General features: G+C 50.7%; 12 protein-coding genes across 12 annotated transcripts; 3 read left to right on the top strand and 9 right to left on the bottom strand.

Annotated features, from left to right (window-relative positions):
* Nucleotides 1–585: 585 nt before the first annotated feature.
* ASPVEDRAFT_38187 (GNAT family N-acetyltransferase) lies at nt 586–1349 on the bottom strand. The gene has a single exon (XM_040811646.1). It carries the CDS (start codon nt 1248–1250, stop codon nt 744–746), a length of 507 nt encoding a protein of 168 aa, XP_040664441.1. The 5' UTR covers nt 1251–1349; the 3' UTR covers nt 586–743.
* Nucleotides 1350–1475: 126 nt separating this feature from the next.
* On the bottom strand, nt 1476–2601 carry ASPVEDRAFT_80316 (uncharacterized protein; the record flags this gene model as incomplete). The annotated part of the gene is made up of 2 exons (XM_040816846.1): nt 1476–2408; nt 2467–2601. The coding sequence occupies 2 exons, from the start codon at nt 2599–2601 to the stop codon at nt 1476–1478; spliced, it is 1068 nt and encodes a 355-aa protein (XP_040664440.1).
* Nucleotides 2602–2905: 304 nt separating this feature from the next.
* On the bottom strand, nt 2906–3366 carry ASPVEDRAFT_25536 (uncharacterized protein; the record flags this gene model as incomplete). Its single annotated transcript, XM_040809788.1, has 2 exons — nt 2906–3273; nt 3336–3366. The coding sequence occupies 2 exons, from the start codon at nt 3364–3366 to the stop codon at nt 2906–2908; spliced, it is 399 nt and encodes a 132-aa protein (XP_040664439.1).
* Nucleotides 3367–3834: 468 nt separating this feature from the next.
* ASPVEDRAFT_80315 (uncharacterized protein) lies at nt 3835–4905 on the top strand (the record flags this gene model as incomplete). The annotated part of the gene is made up of 4 exons (XM_040816845.1): nt 3835–3892; nt 3949–4206; nt 4267–4804; nt 4854–4905. 4 exons carry the CDS (start codon nt 3835–3837, stop codon nt 4903–4905), a joined length of 906 nt encoding a protein of 301 aa, XP_040664438.1.
* A 1293-nt stretch (nt 4906–6198) lies between these two features.
* Nucleotides 6199–7327, bottom strand: ASPVEDRAFT_881683 (uncharacterized protein; the record flags this gene model as incomplete). Its single annotated transcript, XM_040818248.1, has 4 exons — nt 6199–6247; nt 6301–6829; nt 6891–7148; nt 7201–7327. 4 exons carry the CDS (start codon nt 7325–7327, stop codon nt 6199–6201), a joined length of 963 nt encoding a protein of 320 aa, XP_040664437.1.
* An 864-nt stretch (nt 7328–8191) lies between these two features.
* On the top strand, nt 8192–9821 carry ASPVEDRAFT_123073 (uncharacterized protein; the record flags this gene model as incomplete). Its single annotated transcript, XM_040806043.1, has 2 exons — nt 8192–9224; nt 9274–9821. The coding sequence occupies 2 exons, from the start codon at nt 8192–8194 to the stop codon at nt 9819–9821; spliced, it is 1581 nt and encodes a 526-aa protein (XP_040664436.1).
* Nucleotides 9822–10732: 911 nt separating this feature from the next.
* ASPVEDRAFT_125526 (uncharacterized protein) lies at nt 10733–11257 on the bottom strand (the record flags this gene model as incomplete). The annotated part of the gene is made up of 1 exon (XM_040806277.1): nt 10733–11257. One exon carries the CDS (start codon nt 11255–11257, stop codon nt 10733–10735), a length of 525 nt encoding a protein of 174 aa, XP_040664435.1.
* On the bottom strand, nt 11066–12545 carry ASPVEDRAFT_38186 (D-2-hydroxyacid dehydrogenase family protein). The gene has a single exon (XM_040811645.1). It carries the CDS (start codon nt 12502–12504, stop codon nt 11494–11496), a length of 1011 nt encoding a protein of 336 aa, XP_040664434.1. The 5' UTR covers nt 12505–12545; the 3' UTR covers nt 11066–11493.
* A 40-nt stretch (nt 12546–12585) lies between these two features.
* Nucleotides 12586–14244, bottom strand: ASPVEDRAFT_38184 (uncharacterized protein). Its single transcript, XM_040811644.1, has 4 exons — nt 13832–14244; nt 13264–13785; nt 12853–13202; nt 12586–12807 (listed from the first exon to the last, which is right to left on the bottom strand). The coding sequence occupies exons 1-4, from the start codon at nt 14078–14080 to the stop codon at nt 12648–12650; spliced, it is 1281 nt and encodes a 426-aa protein (XP_040664433.1). The 5' UTR covers nt 14081–14244; the 3' UTR covers nt 12586–12647.
* Nucleotides 14245–15043: 799 nt separating this feature from the next.
* On the top strand, nt 15044–16595 carry ASPVEDRAFT_123692 (FAD-binding oxidoreductase; the record flags this gene model as incomplete). The annotated part of the gene is made up of 3 exons (XM_040806108.1): nt 15044–15871; nt 15928–16298; nt 16352–16595. 3 exons carry the CDS (start codon nt 15044–15046, stop codon nt 16593–16595), a joined length of 1443 nt encoding a protein of 480 aa, XP_040664432.1.
* A 150-nt stretch (nt 16596–16745) lies between these two features.
* ASPVEDRAFT_50325 (uncharacterized protein) lies at nt 16746–17681 on the bottom strand (the record flags this gene model as incomplete). The annotated part of the gene is made up of 1 exon (XM_040814288.1): nt 16746–17681. The coding sequence occupies one exon, from the start codon at nt 17679–17681 to the stop codon at nt 16746–16748; it is 936 nt and encodes a 311-aa protein (XP_040664431.1).
* A 2045-nt stretch (nt 17682–19726) lies between these two features.
* Nucleotides 19727–22276, bottom strand: ASPVEDRAFT_125849 (5'-methylthioadenosine/S-adenosylhomocysteine nucleosidase family protein; the record flags this gene model as incomplete). Its single annotated transcript, XM_040806305.1, has 1 exon — nt 19727–22276. A coding segment is annotated over one exon (2550 nt), but the record flags the coding sequence as incomplete, so codon positions are not given.
* Between the last annotated feature and the right edge of the window lie 172 nt (nt 22277–22448).

Genomic DNA, 22448 nt, shown 5'->3' with positions numbered 1-22448 from the left:
CAATCTCAACGACACAAGTCCTTGGTTAAAGGTGGACGTAATATTTTTGGATTTAGAAGCTAGCAGGTCGCAGTAGATTTGAAAAGGCCGACCATGTTCGGTGGCTTTGAGGGAGACAGTCGGTGAGATTAAAATGAATAAAAAACAGACCTCCACACAAAATCCGGCACAGCAGCCGGTCCCGACAGCAACCCTATAACAAAAATTAAACTACTATATATTAGAGGCTCTAAAGGAATTAGCTGAATCATCTTTCTAGATTCTGATATTATATACCTAACAGGCCTTAAAGTTAGCAGACTAGTACAGAAATAAGGGCCCAAGAACAGTCAGACAGCAGGCTGGCCAGTGGCATATCAACTGTCCATACTCAGTGGCCGGAAGGCTGCAGACCCTTCTATTTCCCTGTCGTTGGTCTGAAAGCTGGCATTGCCTCTTTGCCAATGTCTCAACCGCTCAAACCCAAATGACCAGCTGTTTGAATCAGGGGCAAGTCTTATTCCATCGCGTGGCTTTGATCAGCCACCCGATCAACGAAGCAGATTCTCAGAGTACCATGTCTTCTTTGTCTAATTATGCTTTGCCATTTTCTTTGTTTATCCCCTGGGCTGTTGAATCCCTCAATTGAGCCGTCTCGGACGATTTCTCAAGTTACACAGGAAACAAGCTGGGAACGAAGATGCGTGGAGTGAGAACTGGATTGAATTAAACGATCGTGCTGGGATTGACGACAATACTATAGCTTAATCCAGCCTGTCCATTACACGCTCCAAGTAGACCGCATCTTCACCATACTCACGCAGCTTCCCAGCCAGATCCTCACCCATCACAACAGGGTTGAACCCAAAACGCCCCCAAAACGCCTCTGTGCCATAAACCGAGACCAGGGCAGCCACCGGATACCTCGCAGCGCCACTCAGCAGCCGCGCAACGCACTCAGCAGCCAGGCCGCGCCCACGGAGTCTGGGCAGGATGGCCACATCGTGGATGTAGTAGTGATCTGCGTCCGCGGGGATCTCAACCAAGACAGAATCCAGAGCCGGCGGGCAGCGGGGGCGAATCGGGTGGGAAATCGCGTAGCCGCAGAGCTGGCCGCCATCTTCGTCTTCCAGGGCGAGACAGCCGGCTGGGAAGAGCGAAACCCGGTTGATGAATACTTCGGGGCGTTCTGGGAGGTCTGGGTGGGTTTCATTTGCGACCTGCATTAGGCCGGCGATATCGTTGGGGGTCAAGGGGCGCCAGGTTGGCATTTTGGTGGTTGGGATTTCTCGATGACTTTGGATGATTTGGATGATTTGGATGAACTGGAGAAGGGAACAGAGGGGAATTTGGATGATTGGATGATTGGATGATTGGATAATTAGATAATTGGATGAACTGGAGAAGGGAACAGAGGGAAAATAAAAGTTTGGTGGGGATATAGAGCTTGTGGGTCAAAGATATGCTGTCTACAACCACAAAAAGACAACGAATCACTACGAAAACAATAATGGAAGACTAACCTCGAAACAGGGCCTCGCAAGGGGCTTTGACAACCTGGGTTCGCTGGGTAAGCGAAGCTTGTAGAAAACCCATCCACGACGCTTGTCACCGCGGTCCCAGTAACCGTTGGTCAATTCGAAACGATAGAGGATCCCAGTCTCAGGGTTGCCTCGCGGCAGGTCAGGGAGCCTGCCTTCTGCAATCAGCTGGTCGCGAAGATTGAATAACGGAGCAAAAATATTCGCGTCGTCCGCTACCTGGACATGGCCGCGAAACTGGTCCCAGAAGGGTTGGAACTCGTCCTTTAACTTATAACGAGCACCACACTGCGTACCGATCTTTCTCTCTCCCAGATTACAGAGCATACAAAACCATTTGAAATCAATTCTTCTCTCCACGTGGAAGTCCCGGCAAAGCAACAGGATCACAGCCTCAACATGCGCTCTTGGGCTTAATACTTTCACGGGGTATCGTTCAGACCATGGCCCGTAGCCCTGGCCCAATGAATATACTGAAAGAGCCTCATCAATAGGGCCGGGCCACGGTACAAGTCCTGGTTGCGGAAGACGTGCTGAGTCGGTCGAATGGACAATATCAGGATCATCCGGAGCCATTGCTCCGGCAGGGATCTCACGAAGCCACCAAAGCAAATGGGATTTGCGATACAGCGACACGATATAACCCCGCGGAATATGGAAATGCGCCGCGGCGATGGGGTGGAACCTGTGTAGCGTATAGCCTTCTGATACTGCATCATACTTTGCCTTCACCTCTTCCCAAGTGTTTTCTGGAAGCCAATCGAAGTGTGGATGGCGGTCCTCCCCAAGCTCAGGACAGCCCTGGTCGGTGCATTTGATGTAGTCAGCGTCTGTGATGGCCTGTATAGCTGTCTTAAGCTTGCCTTTCTCTACAACGATGTCGATGTCCTAGTGTAGAGCCAATAGTATCAGTAAATCGTCCCTGAAGTTCGGAAATATGACTCACTTTAGTCCCACAATCATTGCCAATAATTCCAACGGTGTTCATGCCAAAGTGTATGTTTGGAACCCCTGATTTATCAAGAATCCGAGCGAATCCCGCTGCTGCTGCTCGTACATCCTTGTATGTCCGTTTCGGCATATTGGGTCCGTGTCACTAATAGTTTCGAATGTTGAGTTGTCGTTCTGTCTACGCAATGGGATAACCGCCATTTTAATATTCTATAACTTGAAAGTGGGGGTCTGGGTCTATTATACTGTGCCATGGTACGCTACATATATCAAGGGCTGTATTGCGTTAATAATATAAATGGACCAGGGACAAGAATAACAAACAGGACAGTGCTTTATTGGTTAACAAAGACGGTTTAGGCTATAAACACAGGCCACCAAGAGAATAAACAAGACAAAGAAACATCAGCGCCTTTGTAAGCGTCAGAGGGATATCAAACATGACCATTCACTTTCGCCTTGCCCTTAGCAATCAAATCTGCCGTCTTTCTCGACATCGTTTTGAAAGCGCGCCTGGTATGGGCCCTATAGCTCTTTCCCTGGCCTTCAATCATATTCTCTGCATCCCCTGTACGGGACCGTGCTGAACTAGACTGACCATTGACAGGTGTCTTGCGCTCCCAAAGTAAACGTTTGGCCTTTTGCACTTCTTGTTTGTTGGGTTTCCTATCCTCGTCATCGGACTTCCGACTTTGCGAGCTGCTGGATTCATCTTCGTCGTCGTTACCGACTCCATGATTGGTATCGCTGCCGGAGTCGTTTCCTTCATTGGAACCTCCTCCGCGACCAGAACCGCCTTGTCCTCCGGTGCCACGTCGTGATGGGGCACCGCCGCCGCCGTTGTTGGTGTTGTCCTGGTTAGACCCCCTTTCAGGCCCAGTCCTTTGTCCGCCATTCTGACTGTCGGAGAATTGTGTGCGATTCTCTTTCCTGGTCGAGTTGTGCCCGTGGAGGGACTGGGGAACGCTTGCCTGGGATCCACGAGATATAGGGCGGAATGAGCTGGTGAAACTGTCTAGACTACCCCGTGGGGCAAATCTGAGCTGCGAAGGAGAGAGAGAAGGGGATGGTGGGATATAAATTATCTTAGGGAGAAGAAACGAATAGGCTTGGCCTAGTTTGATGCAGACTTCAAGCCCTGAGAGCTGGACCAGGACGGTTTAAAGGAGACAAAGCTCGAAAAATTGGATTGTCATCTTCCATCCGTGAATCAGCTTGTGTAGCCCTACCTGTATATAAGTTCCCTGCCTTTCCCTTTCCATTTTCATACCTTTTCTCTTTGCCTCCCACGCCTTGGTCCTATGTCCAATTTCCTCTAGTCGTAAATCCATCTTATTACATTCTCAAACCCTACCCGGACGATATGGAGCCCGGCAGCATCACTGTTGATCAGGCCATGGGCAACCCCCAGAAGTATTTCGGTACAGTCTCTAACCTCGGCAAGTCTCTTCGCAAAGCACTGACTACTAGCTGGCAGGATATCCCGAATTCTCAAAGTTCCTGGCGGTTGCACCCAACTTCCCCATGCTTCGTCGATTCGACAAACTGGTTATCCGAGATATTCTACGTCTACAGGACGAGATAAGCATTATCGAGCAGCGTATCGACAATATCGACGACGAAATGATGAAGCCAAATGGCCAAGATAGCGAAAATAACGGCACTCTCCGGCACGACCGCTCAGCAGAGCGCCAGCTTCTGCTCAGGAGCGCGTATGAAAAGCTTGACATATATCGTATGCACTACCCCGGACATCCTTTCAAGGTGGAATACGCTAACACCAATCTTCACCTAGATCGATTCGTTCATAAATACGCACAGCTGCGAGATTGGCCGGAGCCTACTGATCGAGATGTGAGCAACATCCGGGATTGGATTGACTGGAACACGCAATGGGATGGGCAGGGCAGCCCGGAGAATACGCGGACACCCAAGATAAGGCCAATCGAAGAGCAAGAGGTTGAGTTCCTTGAGGCGCCCGACCTTCTTGCAATTGTTCCCGAGAAAAGGTCCCCACTCCGCTATCTGTTTGAGCGGGATGGAGACTCGTACTTGTCCCGCTGGTACCGCAAAGAGGTTCCACGTTCCCTGAAGTCAAGCGTGGAGGATGGCGGGATGGTCCTCACAGATGATAATGGCTTGGATCGGTTGGATAAGATCGTTACAGGCCTCATTGGCCTTCTGATGCTGGTTGGCCCCTTGTGGAGCATCCAGCTTGTCCAAACACACCAGTCCAAAGTCGGTGTCATTACATCCTTCATTTTTGTGTGCTTTGTCCTTGTATTGGCGGGCACAAATATAAAGCCTGGAAATGCGCTGGGCGTGACTACAGGGTAAGTTTTTTGTGTGTATTCCAAGTAATGTGACTGACTCAACCTCTAGATACGCTGCCGTGCTCATGCTCGCTCTTCATGTGAAGAGAGAGGATATTTAATCTGCCATATTAAAAGAGAGTCTAGCAGAGCGTTTTTCCCACCAGGATGACTCCAAAGATAATTCGAAGGCTGTCAATGGGCTTCTCGTGATTTCGGCCATTACAACGACGAAGTTTCATCAAACGCTAATGGCAACCCTGGCGTAAGAGATTCGCCTTTGAAGACCCTTTGTGGTCTTTTGTAGTCTGAGATGACTGTTTCCGTATAGAGCTACTGCCTTTAGTGTGCAATGAATGTGTCATATTATTGAAGTTCTCTTTCATGTCCTTCTCTCTTTGATCTTCCACCCTTCCAACGGACTTTGTTCTCTTTCATCCTTCCACTTTGCTTCCTGGGCCTGGTCTATGTAACAAGTGCTGAGTTTCGAGATCGTAAGAGTCAAACAGATTAAGCGTCTCGTATATATCCCGCGTAGCACGCGAAAGGCATTTCTTATGTTGACTAATGTCCGTCCAATCTATTCGTTGAATAATGGGATATTTACAGTCTTCGTTATTATACAGTACCATCACCTGTTTGCAGGTTCCCTGGAGCAATTATCTGTATTTAAACTTGCTAGTCCTTTGTGTCCTGAAATAATGTACTTATCTGTTATTGTTGTTACTTCCTGTCGTTTATGGAAGTATGCGAGGGCTTGATAGAGACAACGACCGTCCCTGTCAAAGCGTCATCCATACCAGGCACCCGAAGGTCAAAGCCCTTTCATTCAAAGGTCATTATTCTTGACATTCATCTTTTGCCGAACCAGTGGGGCAAAATGCATGTTTATCGTGGATCCCCTCTCTGGTTTCCCTTTGGGGAGATTAACATTCTCATCCAGGTTCGTAGACATGCGCCTTTAGCACCAGATGTCAATATTATACCTTTATACGAGACTAAAGAATTAAACTTCTAATATGAGAGGTCCCCCAATCTGTTTAGAATGGACTACTTTCTTTTCTCCCCCTGCCACCCCGTAGCTCTTAATCCACTCCCATAATTCTAGTCTTGTTTGATGATGTATATCACCAGAGAGAGATTACAATACTACCCGGAGGGAACGCCACAATTGCCAGATTGACTGATATTTATATAAAGAGGTATAAACTACGCCTCAATAGTTTATAATGTTAGTAGTCTTCTAAAGGTCCTTTCTACAATAGATGGGTTAACCGCATTCCATAAATATATTTATAACAACAAAGTTTCATTTTTGATAAACATGATACGTTTACACCATACCTCTTCATCTTCCAGACACGAGATAATTGCCAATAATGATATTCCAGTACCTCCAGGCTGATTAGATCCATTCAAGACCTCTCCTTTGCCAGCAGAAACAACACCAGAAAAGCAACATACCTAAGATCAAACAGTCAGCCACATCGCATTAAACCACAAATGCATCAACTTACATAGCCGGCGTTGCCAGAGATTCATATGGTCTAGCCGTGGTGGAAGCCCAAACAATAAAGCAAAAGGTGCAGACAAAGGCCGTAACAATACCAACCTCAGGATAGAAGCCATCAAAAAGTGGAAGCACCCACATCGGCAAGACCAGCATAACAAGGCCAACGAGGCCACTCAGCACCTTCTCGGACATCAACAGCTTTGCATCATCGGTAAGTATCAACGTCCCATCATCCACATTTGGTTTGAGGGAGTCGGGAATTTCCGTCTGGAGAAATTTTGACCGACGAAGCAATTCCGATCTATTCATGAACTTGCGAAAGGGGCTGCGCTGGTCGGGTACTATAGGGATGAGATCTGGGCCGTTTAGGAACTCCAGCTCCTCGCTGTTAATCGGCCCATCCACAAGCTGGTCTTCACCGTCAATCGTATCCCACCGCGAATTCTGGTCAATCCAGTTACGGAGGTTGTTGATGGCGCCTTGATGCGGCTCGGCCAAAGCCAGTAACTTGCTGTACTTGTGCATGAAGCGATCTACAAAATACCCTGATAGTTAGCAAAGGCTCATTCAAGTGGGGTTGACGGGTATACAAACGGTAACGCTCCAGCTTTCCATGTGCATTTTGCAACAGACTGTTACGTTCTGGCACAGGGTCAGCACGAAAGGTCCCGTTGTTGATATCCTGAGGGGCCTCCTTTGACATCTGGGTCTTGTCAATGGCGTCAAGCTGCTCCTCGATCTTGGTGAGTTCGTCTTGGAGACGGAGCATGACACGGAGTGACAGCCTGTCGAACCGTCGCACGATAGGCAGGGCCCCGGAGGCAGCTAGCATTTTTGCGAACTCGGAATATCCTGTCAAGTTCTTGTTAATACGAGGATAAGTCATGGAAGGTTTAGAGCGTACCGGAATACTTCTTTGGGTTTCTCCTCGCCTCGTTGAGCGCCATAGTCGACGGGTACATCTCGCGCTCAGTACTGAAGATGTCGCATATCTTTTCCATGGCATTGCGCAGGAACCTGATGGGCGACATTTTCCTTACTATAATTTCGATTCTCCGGATACTATGAGAGCAGAATAATTTGTTCTGTTCCAAAACACCTTTGAGAAGTCTGCAGTTTTGGTCGTTCTTCTGCAATGGTGGGTTGGTTTCTGTAAGTATAAGGCAGGATTTATATATTCAACAGACATGCTGGACAAGGGCCTTTGACCAGTAAGTGGTCAAAGAACGTGAATGCAACAGACTAAGGCACTTCCAATGAATTGAACAACAGCAAGAAGCCTTATAGCTAGTATAATAACGAGCTCACATATTGCGATTCCCTTATACTCAATCTCCGTGCGGGAATTCGGCACGACCAGTGGGCCAACCAGGAAATAAATATCAAAAGGATTGGAACATCTAAAACTGAGAGTCTAAGCTCCATGCCCTCGTTCGCTACGAGTATCACTTAAGAATCTCGCGTCTCACGATGGAACACCTTTGCCCTGTTTCAGGTATCTCTCGGCGATCACGCAGATCGGACATGTAGCTGTGATGATCGACGATGGAACAATAGGAGTTTAAGCTTGTTTCAACATGACACTCTGCTACAATTCGGCGTCTTATCTGTTAAGCAGTATATTTATGCTGCCCCTGGCTAGTCTTTGGACTTGTCGTGGTTATAAACTCCGAGCCCAGGCCTCGTTACTTGTGGTTCATATCTGATATACAACATGACGCCCAAGACGATCACGACAGTCCTCGCCATGAGCGACAGGGGGAAGACCCAAGTGCAGTGCGACAATGCCAGCGTGGAGGACATCGGTTCCGAGGCCAGCCACAGACCAAAGGTATTACCGTCACCAATAACTGCTGCGCCGCTAACTCTGCCAGCTCTCGGACATCAGGTTCATCATGATCCTGGTCGGCTTTGGAATGGCCTTTGTCGGCTCGCAGATCCAACCGCTCCTCTTCGCCGCCATCATCCCCCGGGTCTCCGCAGACTTTGGTGCCTCAGACCTGCTGGTCTGGTTCTTCTGTACCCAGCAAATCGCCAGCGGCGTCATTGCACCCTTTGCAGGGTCACTGGCAGACTTGTTCGGGCGAAAGACGATAACAATAGCGGGTGTTCTGTCCGCAATGGTCGGCATGATCCTGGCTGCTGCGACGCCTAATGCAGCTGGATATCTCGCCGGACAGGCCTTTACAGGAATCGGCATCGCAGTGCAGGAACTCATGGCCATTGCAGCGATTGTTGAAATCGTCCCAACCATGCACAGGGGATACTACATTGCCATCATCGTGACGAGCTTCCTCCCCTTCGCCCCGGGGTCGCTCTACGGAGCCCTAATCGCCCAGTCCAGCTGGCGATACTGCGCTTGTTTCATTGCGATCTGGAACTTCATCACGGCCGTTATCATCGGCATCTTCTACAACCCGCCCCCGATGGCATTAAAGAATGTATCAGGCCTGACGTGGAAACAAAAGGTCAAACGAATCGACTTTTTGGGTGGACTCATCATGACCTGCGGTCTTATCCTGCTTCTCATGGGTATCAACTGGGGCGGGCAGCAGTACCCTTGGAGCTCTGGCCGGGTCATTTCATTCCTAACCCTTGGAATCGCACTCCTCCTTGCCTTTCTGGCATATGAGAAGTTCTTTGCCCCGTATCCGATGTTCCCTGGTTCTCTGCTGCAGCGCCCGCGCACGTTCACGGCGTTGATGGTCGTCATCCTCCTCGCGGGAATCAACTACGTGTCTATCCTGATCTTCTGGGTCTTGGAAGCCGTCAGCATCTACAACTCAGACCAGACAGAGCTCGGTATCAGGACTCTCCCCTACGGCTTCTGCATCGCCGGCGGCGCCATAATCTCAGCCATCATGGTCTCCCAGCTCAAAGGCCACGTCCGCACAATAATGACCTTCTTCTGCATTATACAAGTTGTTGGTACGTCAATTTCTAAAACTTAGCTTACCCAGTACTGATAATAGTTTAGGAATCGGCAGCATGGCCGCCATAAACCCGCACAACATCTCCACAGCCTGGGCGCCGCTAATCTTCGGCCTGTTGGGAATCGGCGGCGTGCTCATCCCAAACCAAATCATCATCACAGTCATCTGCCCAGATTCCCTCATCGCAACGGCAACCTGTCTCACAGCCTGTCTCCGCGCCGTAGGCCAAGTCATCGGCACAAGCATCTTCTACACCCAGTTCACCTCCGCCCTAACGGCGAATACATACAACACCGTTGTCCCCGCCGCCTTACAGGTCGGGTTATACGATTTCGAGACGCTAGGGGCGATGATGCCTGCGCTTGTAGCGACGCCGTGGAAGGAGTGGATTGTCAGTTCTGGGGTTGGTGGGATGCTTAGTGCCCCTGAGCTGGGGGTGCTGCATGGCGCGGTGGTGGAGGCCTTTGCGGGGGCGTTTGACAAGGTGTGGTATATTTCGATTGCATTTGGGGTTTCGGCTGTAATTGCGAGTTGCTGCATTGAGGATTTGTCAGCGTTGATGGATGGGCATGTTGCTGTTCATTATTTTTAGTCGGTATTTTATATTATACCTGGTTGGGTGGGTTAGGGCTGTTTGGTGGATAGGTGGTTGTTCCTGCGCTGCTTTCTCAGATACTCGCATTTGCAGGGGACAACTGCGATCGTCATTCTCATCCCATTATTCCGCATGTCTTTCTCTGACCAGCTTTCTCTGACCAGTCCCTGTCTGCGACACTAGGCGAGGCTGTGCAGAGGCATTTTCGGTCCCGTCGGCTATCCGCAAGCTGAGTTGTCATCTCATAACCAGAACCTGCATCGTTGACTTGCTTGTGGGAATGAGGAAGATGCATATCGAGCCGTGATCTGCATGATTTGTCTGAAGGTGAGCGGTGATGAGTCCATGTAAGCCTTGTTTTAGTGCCCTCTCAGATGGGTCCCAAGGAACGCGTTTCTCGTATTTGTTTATGCTTAGCTGTTCAGTACGCATGGGCTCCCTGCAAGATAATCCTGTCCCCCTACGGCACCCTGGAGTGAGGTCTGGTTCTCTTCGTCCCTTTGTCTTTTCTGAGGGTCCTATTCGTCTCCTTATTTTTATTCTCTCGCTTCAGGGGTTCTTGTGTGACCTGTACCTGAGTATAAAGCTATACGTTGGCAAACTAGGGCCAGGGCCAGCCCAATGTTGAGTGTTGATCTTGCTTATTTCCAAAATAGAGACAGTGTTTATAACAGTATATGAACTACGGTAGTACATACTCTCATGTAAAGGGACAATCCGAGTGCTTTATTCCTCTCCTGGCTACTACTGCGTGGGCCGGCGAATACACTGAAACAGCAATTGCAGCAGATCTACCGAGTAAATGGCTTGTAGGGCATTCGGGTTAAGTCGGGTTGTTTTGCAGCAATCAAGTCATTGCTGAGTTCAATTGCCAATAGCAGATAATTGTTATTCTAATTCTATTCTATTCAAAGTCCATCTCTCTCTTTTAACAACTCCTCAATATGCGCATTGAGCCAATACCCCTGCAAAACCTCCCTACTCATCCCCTTGGCCCCCTCGATAACACGCTTACACCCCTGCGCACCACAAGTACACTCAAACGCCTGATCCATCTCCCACTCGGAGCTGGGGTAGAAGAACGTCAAGGCGTCACCGACCTTTAAAGGTCGGTCGTCGACAACACGCACCTCCATGCGCGCCATGTCGAAGTTCAGCGACGGCTCGCACGAGTGGTTGCAGAAGACCAGGTCGGAGTTGAGCTCGATGTGGCTGTCGCGGCCGGTCTGCACGGAGGTGTAGGCCTTTTTCCCGGGGGTGGCGGTGGTGATTTTGGCGAAGACGGCGCCGGCGGGGAGAGAGACTTCGGAGATGGCGCCACTGGCAAAGGCTTTGGGGCTGCGGACGACGCGGAGGAGACCGGGGTGGGTTGGTGGTGATGGAGCTGTTGATGCCGTTGTTGGCGGCTCGGTGGGCTGTACTGCGATGGGCATGGCGACAACAGCGGATTGACCGACAGGAATGGATGGAGGGGGGAATGGAGGGGGGGATGGGGGACTGGAATGAGAGAAGGGAATGACGAGTTTAAGAGAGATTAAGAGAGATTAAGTTAAAGATACCGAGGAACGCAAACGGAAGTGTATACCGCATTCCTCAGTGCTCCGATGGTGGATCCTTCTATCCGAGGCATCACTTCTTCCACATGCAGTTATTGACAGTTAATAGACAGCTACAGTAAACAATGCAGGCCCTCCCCATTCAGCCATCGCTCCACATTGGCCGCAACCTCGTCGTACCAGCCGTGGATCTGCTCGTCGCCGTATCCCATGTGCGGCGTCAGGATAACTTCACTGCGCCCGTCGTGCCCCCACGGCGTCGTGCGCCACGGACTGTCCACCGGCAGCGGCTCCGGCTCAAACACGTCCAGCGCCGCGCCCTGAATCCCCCCGTTGTTTAGCACCTCCAGCAGGGCCTCTTCATCGACCAATCCGCCCCTGCTCGTATTCACCAGCAGAGCGTCCCTCTTCATGGCCGCCAACTCGTCCCTCCCCACCACCCCGCGACTCCGCTGCGACAGCACATAATGCAGACTCACCACATCCGCCCGCCCGAAAAACTCCCGTTTCTCGACAACAGTAAAGCTCCCTTTCTCCAGTCCCAATGCCTCAGCCCGCTCATCCGCACTCTCCTGCGTGAGGTTGGCCGACCACGCAATCACCTCCATCCCAAACGCCACGATCGCAATCCGTCCCACCGCCGCCCCCAGCTTGCCCAACCCCACCAGCCCCAGCGTCTTCCCTCCCAGCGTCGTCCCCAGCGATCCCTGCCACCCGCCCCTTTTAACCGCTGCGTCATCGCGGGCCACATGGCGCGCGAGGGCAAGAATTAGCGCCCAGGTGTGCTGCACGGTGGAGTTCACGCCGGGCGGGCGTGTTTCTGTGCCTGCGACCGGGATGCCGCGTTCGGCGCAGTAGGCGGAGTCGAGGGCGCGGTTGCGGGTGCCGGTTGTGAGCAGGAGCTTGAGGTTCGGCAGGCGGGAGAGGGTTTCTCTGGAGAAGGGGGTGCGTTCGCGCATGGCGAGGATGATGTCGAAGGGGAGCAGGCGTTCGATTAGCTTGTCTTGTTCGGCGGGGATGGAGGGGTTGAGGGTGGAGGGGAAGGAGGTGATGGTAATACGGTCGAGGTGCGAGAAGTGGGAGGGGGCGATGCCCTGGTAGTCGTCTAGAATAGCGAGCTTCATTATGAGTGATGAAGGTACGTAGAGTAGATGAAGGTAAGTAGAGTAAATGATGAAGTAGATGATTGTTAAGAGTGAGTGTAATTGACGGGCAAGTGTTTAGCCGATGGCGTTATCCAACAACAACAACTTGAACACCATCACTACTAAAGAACACCATCACTGCATATCTCAACAATCCCCAATCCCAGCCCAGGGCTGATCTGCACAATCTCTAGCCCTGGCACTGACCTGACCAGCTCCTCGAACTGCTCTGCTGTCCGTTCCTGGCCATTGAACCCAGCCCACATCGTCATGTCGCTGAATCTACTCTCATCAATACAACACAACTATATCAAGGGGATAGCATACCTTGCCATCCGCTCCGTCAACAGCGACGTCCCGTCCGAGACAATCTGCTCGTTAATCACAATGCGATCCTCAGGCTTCATGGCTGGCACAATCGCCTGCAGGATGCGCCGGGCGTACTTGTCGCTCCAGTTGTGCAGGATCGCCCGGAGGAAGTAGACGACTTTCTTACCAGGGATAGTTTCCTGCTTTTCGAATATATCCTTTGCTTCGAATTTGATCCGGTCTTTCAGCTCAGCAGGCAATGCGTCCTCTCCTCGTCGAATAACGGTGTCGTAGTCCTGCACTATAAACTGCAGATGCTCATACCGTTTCGCCAGTTCAATGCTGACGTGTCCAACAGACCCAGCAACCTAAAAATTAGCATATAAACAAGTAGGAGAGAAAGGAGAGAAAGGAGAGAAAGGAGAGTACATCAACAAGAAGATCCACCCCCTCCCACTCCAACCCGCGCACAACCACATCCATATCCCAAAACTCATACTCCGCCGTCTCCTCCAGCATAGCCGTAAACGAGCTGGACTTGCCCTGATTGCGCTTCTCGTCGATATATTCGTAAAACGTCGCCTCGCTGCCCGTGGAGGCATTAAACCCAGTCTCATTCGGCTCCTCGCTAGGCCCCCACTTCTTCAATGCCTCGACGAGGTGGTATGAGAAGCCGTAGACCTCTTCGAACCCGAATTGCACCATGGCGGAGAGACTGGGGTTTGTAAGCATGGCTTTGGAGAGGCGGGTGTGTGCGATGTGTCCGGGCGAGGGCTGCTTGAAGATGTGGTAGCTTGTTAGGATGGCGAACAGGCGCTGGATTGTTTTTTTGTCCAGGTTGCCGGTGTCTGTCTTCTGGGCTATCGCTTCGTAGGTTGTACTTCCTGTTAAAGGGATTGACGAGGCGAGGTTGAATGTCAAGACCGCTCGCAGGGCGGATGCTGCGTGGTACTATCATTGTCAGAGAGGTAGGTATATTAAGCAAGTACTTTCATACATAAGTGCATAGATCGAGAAAGACAGCGTTGTTCCCGGATAGTAGAGCGTTCATTTCGGTTGCTGCCTCGACAGCGGTGATCCGGGCTTGCTGGTATGCTTGCGCATTCTCGCCATGGAGAGTAGCAGGATCAGCAGAGTCGGCGTCGAAGGAGAGACTGAAGTTATTCTCAGTGGTGAAGCCGTCAATCACCTCAGCAGCGGCAGTAATCTTCCTCGCCAGGTCGACAATCGTAGTATTCAGTGCCATGGCCACGCTTAGAATCTCAGACTGCACTATCCAATTGTGTACAGGCAAGGATCCTTTATATCAAGACTGCATGCACGTCGGCCCTTCGGGCTCCGAAGCGCGAGGCAATACTCGAGTCAGCCAGCATACAGCAGCAAACTACATCCACTGACATCGAATTAAACTACTCCCCGCCCATGCACAGATCCGATTCCCAACCCAAATACCAGGGCCATCCCTGCAGGAAGAAGGTTCGGCGCATGGCCCTCCCAGACTCACGGACGTCGGAACCCGAAAGCCACCGAAAGCCACCGAAAGCCACCGAAAGCCACCGAAAGCCACCCGCTTGCAGGATCGGATACCTGCTGACCGCATGGCTGGGGTGTTACACGGGGTTACACGGGTACTCTGGTGGGGTTGATATTCTGTTCGTGCATGGGAACGGATACCTGCGTAGCTGATCTCCAGTCGTTACCGGTGGTTTCTTGAGTTAGGGCTGGGTTGGTTTATTCGAAGCCGGCACTGCGTATAGCTTCATATATTCACCCAAAATACAATCCAGCTGCTTTTGTAATTTAAATAGACGCTGCGTCTATATAAATGCATCACATGCCAATGCAGCTGACAGCTGACACTCAGCCTGCTTACTATCCGAGCAAGCTAGAGATGCCGGCGCAGGTTTGGCTTCGGGGGGCTTGGAGGACGATTTACGATTGGCAGAAGGGTGATCCTCTGATCGGGTCGATTATCTTATATGCATATGCTGTATGGAACATAGCTTACGTCTGGAGTAGACAAGTTAATTAGATGAACGCCTGGGTGAATCGGCGTATATGCAGACTTAGAACAGGCACGGGTCATATCCACCTTCAGCATGATCCTCTGCGATGGCTAGATATATAAAGCATAAAGACTCCTAATACAGACTTGGTATCTATAACTGGACATGTACTTGACTTACCTCCTTCGACATCCTACCTCACCATGCGAAAACTAATCCTCTCCCTCGCGCTGCTAGCCCTTGAAGCAGCAGCCATAAACCTAACAGCCATATACACCAACCTCTCCCCTGGTGCCGAGATAGTATACACCACCGACACCGACTTCCGCAACGAAACAACGCCCCGATACACTATATACCGTCCACCCAGCTCCTACGGGACCATAATCCCAGCAACAGAAGCAGACATCCAGCACATCGTCCAAACATCAATCAATAACCACATCCCCTTTCTAGCCACAGGCGCCGGTCATGGGATTACAAAGACCCTCGGGGGATTCGCCTTTAGCGACACCGGTGTCACGATCCAGTTAAGCAAATTCAATGCCGTTGAAATCAGTCCAGATCATGAGTATATCACCGTCGGTGGCGGGGCAACTTACGGCGAAGCGTATGAGCTCATGTACAATGCCGGCAAAATGATGGCTATGGGAAATAGTCCTTGTGTTGGAATCGTTGGCGCAGCACTCGGCGGCGCAGTGGGGATGTGGCAGGGTCTATACGGACTTGGTATTGACGCTCTAGTCTCAATGCGTCTGGTTACAGCGACAGGTGAGTTGATAACTGTATCTGCAACCGAGAACCCAGATCTCTTCTGGGCGATTCGAGGTGCGGGTGCGAATTTCGGCATCGTCACCTCTGCGACGTTTCGGCTGCATGATGTGTTTAATGGCGGGGATGTGGCGATGAGTTTCTTTCGATATACCGCGGATCGGAATGGATCTGTTTGGCAGGCTTTACAGGGATTTGACGAGGATATGCCTGACTTGTTGGCGTTTAATATTGCCATGAGTATTGGTCCGGAAAGAGAGGTATCCTTAACCCTAACTGCCTTTATTAACTAACCTATCTTAACCGTGGATAACAGCCCTTCATAGCCGTCCAGGCAAATTACTACGGCCCAGCTTCCGAAGCAAGAGCCTACATCCAACCCTTCCACGACGCAGCCCCATTCGATGTCCAAGAAAGAACCCTTTCCTGGCCCGATCTCCAGTCGTACACACACACCGTAGACCCCCGCAACTGCGCCCCGGGGCAGTACATGAACGAGTGGAGCATCTCGCTCAAGCAGACAGACATCAATACATACATCGAGTACTATAACCAGCTGCATTCCCTGTGGGCGTCTGAGCAGCGATACACAGGCCAGACGGTCATTGCGCGGTTTCCGAATCGGCTTGCAAGGCAGGTTGAGGATGCTGCGACGGCCTATCCGCATAGATCGGCGGTTTCTCATTTGTATGTTTCCTTACTATATACCTGAAGTTTGAGTGGCTAAGGCAATGGTTTAGATTGTTTGAGAACTTCTACTCTGATCCGGAACTTGACGATAGTATTAATGCGTGGATGCCTGAGGTGATGGACTTGTTCCAGGGGACCAGCGGGTTTGATGAGCTGCATGTGTATGGTAATTTCGCACAGGGGAATGAAGGCCCTGAGGCGTGGTATGGGGGGAACCTGGATAGGTTGAAGGAGTTGAAGAGGGTGTGGGATCCGAATGGGTTGTTTAATTATAATAACCCTATTCCTGTGTAACTTATATCGGCACGGGGAGGTAGTAATGGGTTTATTTATGTTCGATAGGATATTTGTCACTAACTATGTACCTGGATCGTACTTGGGTGCTGAATGCTATACGACAGAACCATGACGAGTTGTATATAAACCCGTCTATACAATAACAGTCTACAAAGTCTTCAAGTTCTTCTCCGCAAACTCCTCAAAGCTCGATAATTTCCCACCAGAATTCTTCACCAGATCCACCGCTTCAGCAACCTTCTCTGCAGTCCCCTCTCCATAATACCCCGGCCCATCAAAGAAACTCATCATCGCAACCATCCGTCCCCCCTGCTCCTCACTCATAAATCCCTGATATACACTCTTCGGAATCTGCACATACTTCACACTCTCCCCTGAAGCCTTGGAGATAATCCCGGCCATCTCATCAAGCGAGTGCATCGTCGACGACGCATAGACAGTCTTCCCATTACTCCCCTCTGGATCTTCCAGGAAGGGAACAAGATACGCCCCCGAATCCCCCGCCGAGTCAATCATTGGGATCTTAGTACTCGGATGATTAATCCCGACAATAGCAAAAGACCCATCCTCTTGCCTTCTCGGCGCCATGACAGTCGCCAGATTCTGCATGAACATCCCAGGGGCGATATACGCAGTGCCAAGTTTGAATGGGAGAGTGCGGAGATATCTCTCAATCTCGGCTTTAACGTCGAATTGGTCCACGGGGCCTCCATTCCAGAGATCGATGCAGTGCACGGCAGTGCTGAAGATGAAGAATTTCACGCCAGCGGCGACGGCAGCGTCTGCCACGGCCTTTGCCTGTCTTGTTTCGCGGGCCTTTAGGTCAGCCACGTATTGCGTTTCTGTGATGAGGATGACGGTGTGGGCGTTTTGCACTGCGGCGGGGAGGGTAGAGGGGTCATCGAGGTTTGCTTCGGTTATTTCGACGCCCTTGTTTGTGAGTGCTTGGGGCTTTGGCTTGCTGGCGTCGCGGGTTATTCCCCGGAGAGAGTACTTCTTGGAGAGAGTTGGGTGGGAGAGGATGGTGGTGGTGATGGCGTGGCCTTGTTGGCCGGTAGCACCGAAGACGACGAGCTTGGACATTCTGATGATTTATTGTGATGGATAGTATTCTGAGTTGTCTTGGTATCCAATTCCAGCTCTATACTTATATACAACTTCATGTGGAGACCGCCGGGAAGCCGAGAGCAACTCCGAGAGGGCCGAGACCAGCGGAGATAGCTGGAGACCGGCCGGAGATAAGGGCACTCCATACTTATCTCCTGCTGTTATGACACACTCCTTTCAGTGCTTTGTGCTTTCCAATCCTCTTTCATCGCTTTTTCGAGAACTCTATGGGAATGGAAGCAGCCGACATTCTCACGCCCTGCAATGGCAATCGGTGTCTGTCCATCGTTGTCTCTGGCTTCCAAATCAGCACCCAGAGCCAGTAGTCTCCGCAGGAGGCCTTCATGAACCATGTATCTCGATGCGATGTGGTGAAGAACAGTACCCCCCAAACAATCTCTGGACCCCACATCTGCACCTCTATCAAGCAAAAGATAGCAGTTTTCGCAGTTGTAGCCCTTTACAGCCGCATGGAATAGGGGGGTCCTCCCAGAATCATCCTTTGATTCTATATCTGCACCTCGATCAAGCAGGAGCTTTACTGTAACGTTGAAGTCATTTGAATCGACAGCATAGAATAACGGGGTTTTCCCGAAGTCATCCCGTGATTCTATATCTGCACCTCGATCAAGAAGTAATTTTGATGTATCACAGCAGTTGTATTCGACAGCATAAGATAGCGGAGTTCTACCACTATCATCCTTGGATTCTATATCTGCACCTCGATCAAGCATCACTTCAAGAGTTTCAGAGTTTCCAGAGATAGCAGCGTAAGAAAGAGGCACCTTCCCACTAGGGTCTCTTGATTCTATACTTGCACCCCGGTCAAGCATTATCCTAACACTTTCCGGCGAGGCATACTTCGCGGTGAGAAGCAGTGGGGTTCGCCCTTCATAGTCCGTTGATTCTATATCTGCACCTCGATCAAGCAGAACCTTGATTTTTTCAAGGCCAGCGTTGTGACGGGCAGCATGAGAAAGTGCCGTGCGCCCATAATTATCCCTTGATTCCAGCGCCGCACCACTGTCAAGTAGGAGACACATTTTCGGTGTAGTGCCTGACAAGATGGCATGGAAAAGGGGAGTCCGTCCCTGGTAGTCTCGCGACTCTGGATCTGCACCTGATTCAAGTAACAACCTGGTAACGCTAGGTGTTGATGCGAAGGAAAGGGGTGTTCGTCCTTCTTTATCAAACAGCTCTGCGTTCGCGTTGCTTTCGAGCAGTATCTTTACGACCCCTTCGAACCCTGCTTCTGCGGCACGGAGAAGCGGGGTTTTGTCCTCCTCATCTTTGCTGTCAACGCTAGCCTTATGCTCAAGTAGCATCTTCACAATTGCTTGGTGGCCGGATATAGACGCCTCGTGGAGTGGTGTGTCGTTGTCCCTACTTTTGCCGTCAACGCTGGCGCCATGTTGAAGTAGTATCCCTACAGTTTTTTCGCGGCCGAATTTAGACGCGAAGTAGAGCGGCGTGTTGTTGTCCCTATCTTTGCCGTCAACTCTAGCCCCATGCTCAAGTAGTATCTTCACAATTCCTTGGTGGCCTTTCAAGGACGCCTGGCAGAGCGGCGTGCCTTCGTCCCTATCTTTGCCGTCAACGCTGGCGCCATGTTGAAGTAGCATCCCTACAATTCCTTCGTGGCACAATCTAGACGCGTAGAAGAGCGGCGTGTCTTCGTCCCTATCTTTGCCATCAACGCTGGCGCCATGTTGAAGTAGCATCCCTACTATTTTTTCGGAGCCGGATATAGACGCGTAGTAGAGCGGCGTGTTGTTGTCCCTATCTTTGCCGTCAACGCTGGCGCCATGTTGAAGTAGTACCTTTACAGTAGCTGCACACGCTTTCTGTGACGCAGCTACGAGGAGTGACATATGGTTCACCCGCTGCCGATCCAAGTCACTTCTCAAGGATGTGTCATATGTCAAAAGGGTGCATGCAGCTTCGTCGTGGCTACCAGCAACAGCAGCACATACAGGATGCTTGTATCGCTGACCCGAATCAACTACTGGAGAGCCCGTAGAGCACTCGATCGTAAGGAGCTTTAACCAGTTATGCTCTGCTAAGATGTACACCTTGTCTGCATATGAGGTATACCGGCGTACTTGATGTTTCTCAAACATGTTATTCTTCAGTATCCAACTGGCAGTGGGAAACCCTGCTAAAAACAGTCCCTGCGCCATCCCATGCTCGGCCGCAATGTTTGCGTGATGGAACACATTCTGCACGGCATACTCAAGGAAAGGATAACTCCGAGATACAGCTTCTATAAGACGGCTCGCCTCTGGGGATTTGGCTCGTGGAATATCTTGGAAATGCGGTAAACGTGACGACAAATCAATGTTTACATACTTCAAACAGCAGATTTTCAACGCGTCGTGACTGGATCCTGGGGCAATACCGCCAACTTCGAGATTGCTGAGGCCCTCATCCCGAAGGAAATCACGGACAGACTCATGAATAAACTGTACTGTGGAGTTCTTTTTGGATTTGGTGACTTCTGCTAGCCCTTTAGAAGAATCGAGCATGGATATTTTGAAAGTTTCTTCGTCAATATCTGCTTCGTCTGCTGTCCAATCTGCAAGGAACTCTGGGGACTCAGTTCCAGCTAAAATAGCAAAATAAAGCTCTTTTTGCGTCAAGGGCCGTTCCGCATATAGGATCCACTGTAGGCAAAGTAGCGTTTTTGCCATATTGTTGTTGTCCCTTGTGAGGATATCCTGCAATAACGAATTCAATCCATCTGGTATCTCCTCCAGCCTTCGTTTGAGAGTGTGGGCATGTCCACGGGAATACTCCTCATTGAGTATACGTACGACAAGTACTGCCCACAAGAAAATTCCCGATGATCGATTGATAATTGTTTCTTTCATCTGTAGAACCTGCCTGCTGTTGCCTACTTTGAGCTCCGCATTCACGTAATTGGAGATGTCTGTGTGGTGATCGCCTTGATTTTCCAGCACCAGCTCAACTTTATTGTCAACGGTAATATGAGGATAGTGGCGGCTTGAAAAGCAGACAAGGAACCGAAGTCGGTTGGATGCTGCAATTTCGCCCAATTGTTCGAAGAACGATAACATATCTTGGACCTCTTCTTGTTTGCACTCGTCAAGGGCGTCAATGTAGCATTTGACAGAGCGATTTTGAAGACCCTCAACCGCTGTGCAGAGGAGATCCTTTAGGGTTTCGATACTCCAGTTATAGGAATTCCAGTGGCCTGCATTAACTGACAATGTGTCGAATACTGCCTGTAGATCCGGCAACTGTTCAAGTAGCTGCCAAAGAAGAGACCGGTACATCCCTAACACCGTCTTCTCCAAAGCCTCGCCGCGCGCATTGAAGAAGAAAGACACAATATTGACGTCTCCCATCCGTTTTCTGGCCTGCGAAAAAGCAAACTTCAGCAGTGTAGATTTACCTGCCCCTGGCTTCCCCTTTATCCAGAAGAATCCGTGATGCTGATCAAAACATTCGGGGTTTAGCCAATCCTGGTGCTTTTGACAGTTCATCAGCCACCGACAAGTTTTTGCATGTGCCATCTTAATTGTCGCGTGCCGGCTATCCATCTGGTCGAATCTAAGCGACTCCATATAAATCTGTCTTTGTGCTAGCGACGCCTTGTAGTGGTGGGGTTCTGTATCACATTGGTTTTCCGTCGGCACTGGTCCACTAGGAGCCTGTTGTTGTTCATTCCTCAAGGCTGGTTTGCAGGGCAGATAGGAAAGAATTTCTCTCGCACACATGGCAGCGGCAGCTGCTGCGAGCGGTTGGAATGTCTTGTTCTTGTGTGAATCTGCGTAGTCACAGATGCCTCGAACGACGAGACAGGGCACCAAGTTCACCACACCAGCAGCCTCCATCTCGAAACACAGAACTCCATCCAGTTTAGAGCTAGTCCCGTCCCTGGTCGTACCATATTTAATCACTTGATTGCCAGAGGCAACAGTACCGAAGAATATTTCTGAACCCCCAACCCGCGGCACCCGCTCGATTTGCATATCCTCACGGCACTGGGCACACGTTTCTCCCTGGACATGGTCGTAGGAGGCGTGGAAAAGGACGTCGGTGCTAGATGGAGGTTGGTAGGTTTTACTTGCGTCGATGGCATGCCTAGCAGCAGCCGGATTCGCCTTCAATTTCGACAGAGCCGTGAGCAGGTCGTGAGAGGGGGCGTTGAGAGAGCCCACGCGCTGAAACCCACCGGGAATGGTCTTCCCAAAGTCATACTGGACTACTCCGCCATATTGTCCATTGGGCTGGCTGATAACAACGTCACCAAGGCGGATGTCTGCCTGGTTGCTTGGTACACCTCCAGCTATCCCCACGAGAAGCGCATTTTTTACGTTTGGAAAGGCAGCAAGCATTTTTGCCGTGGCCGCGGCAGCAGCGTTTGTGCCCATTTGGCCCGCAGGAAGACAGGTGATGACGACCTCATGGTTGTGGATGCGACCGGTCGCGTATTCAGCCTCGTCGTACAGCTCATCGAGGACGTCTTTTGCAGCGGCGTATTCGAGCGGAAGAGGACAGATCCAGCCGACTGTGAAGTCTTGAGCACGGGGCCGGTGTCGTTTCATCCTGGAATTTGGTGTCTATGAAGGAGCATTGTCGGCAAAGACATTAATGGGATAAAGAGGAGGCGAGGAGAAAGAGAGTGAAGGAAGGAAGAGAGAAAAGAAAGAAACAGCCTCGTCATGCAGGCTGATCGGGCTAACCACAAATGGCATCCTGCGTTTAGGCGCAGTGCAT

This window comes from Aspergillus versicolor, assembly GCF_001890125.1.
Source record: "Aspergillus versicolor CBS 583.65 unplaced genomic scaffold ASPVEscaffold_2, whole genome shotgun sequence".
Classification (NCBI taxonomy): Eukaryota; Fungi; Ascomycota; class Eurotiomycetes; order Eurotiales; family Aspergillaceae; genus Aspergillus; species Aspergillus versicolor.
Note: the sequence above shows the minus strand (reverse complement) of the source record. Positions and strands in the feature narration are given on the sequence as shown.

What these genes read in the sequence shown, in the direction of transcription:
- ASPVEDRAFT_38187 (XM_040811646.1), bottom strand. Translation starts at nt 1,250, where the DNA reads ATGCCAACCTGGCGCCCCTTGACCCCCAACGATATCGCCGGCCTAATG.
- ASPVEDRAFT_38186 (XM_040811645.1), bottom strand. Translation starts at nt 12,504, where the DNA reads ATGAAGCTCGCTATTCTAGACGACTACCAGGGCATCGCCCCCTCCCAC.
- ASPVEDRAFT_38184 (XM_040811644.1), bottom strand. Translation starts at nt 14,080, where the DNA reads ATGGCACTGAATACTACGATTGTCGACCTGGCGAGGAAGATTACTGCC. An exon ending in GGGTGGATCTTCTTGTTGAT is followed by an intron (nt 13,203 to 13,263) that starts GTACTCTCCTTT and finishes GCTAATTTTTAG; the next exon opens with GTTGCTGGGTCTGTTGGACA. An exon ending in TTGACGGAGCGGATGGCAAG is followed by an intron (nt 12,808 to 12,852) that starts GTATGCTATCCC and finishes TGATGAGAGTAG; the next exon opens with ATTCAGCGACATGACGATGT.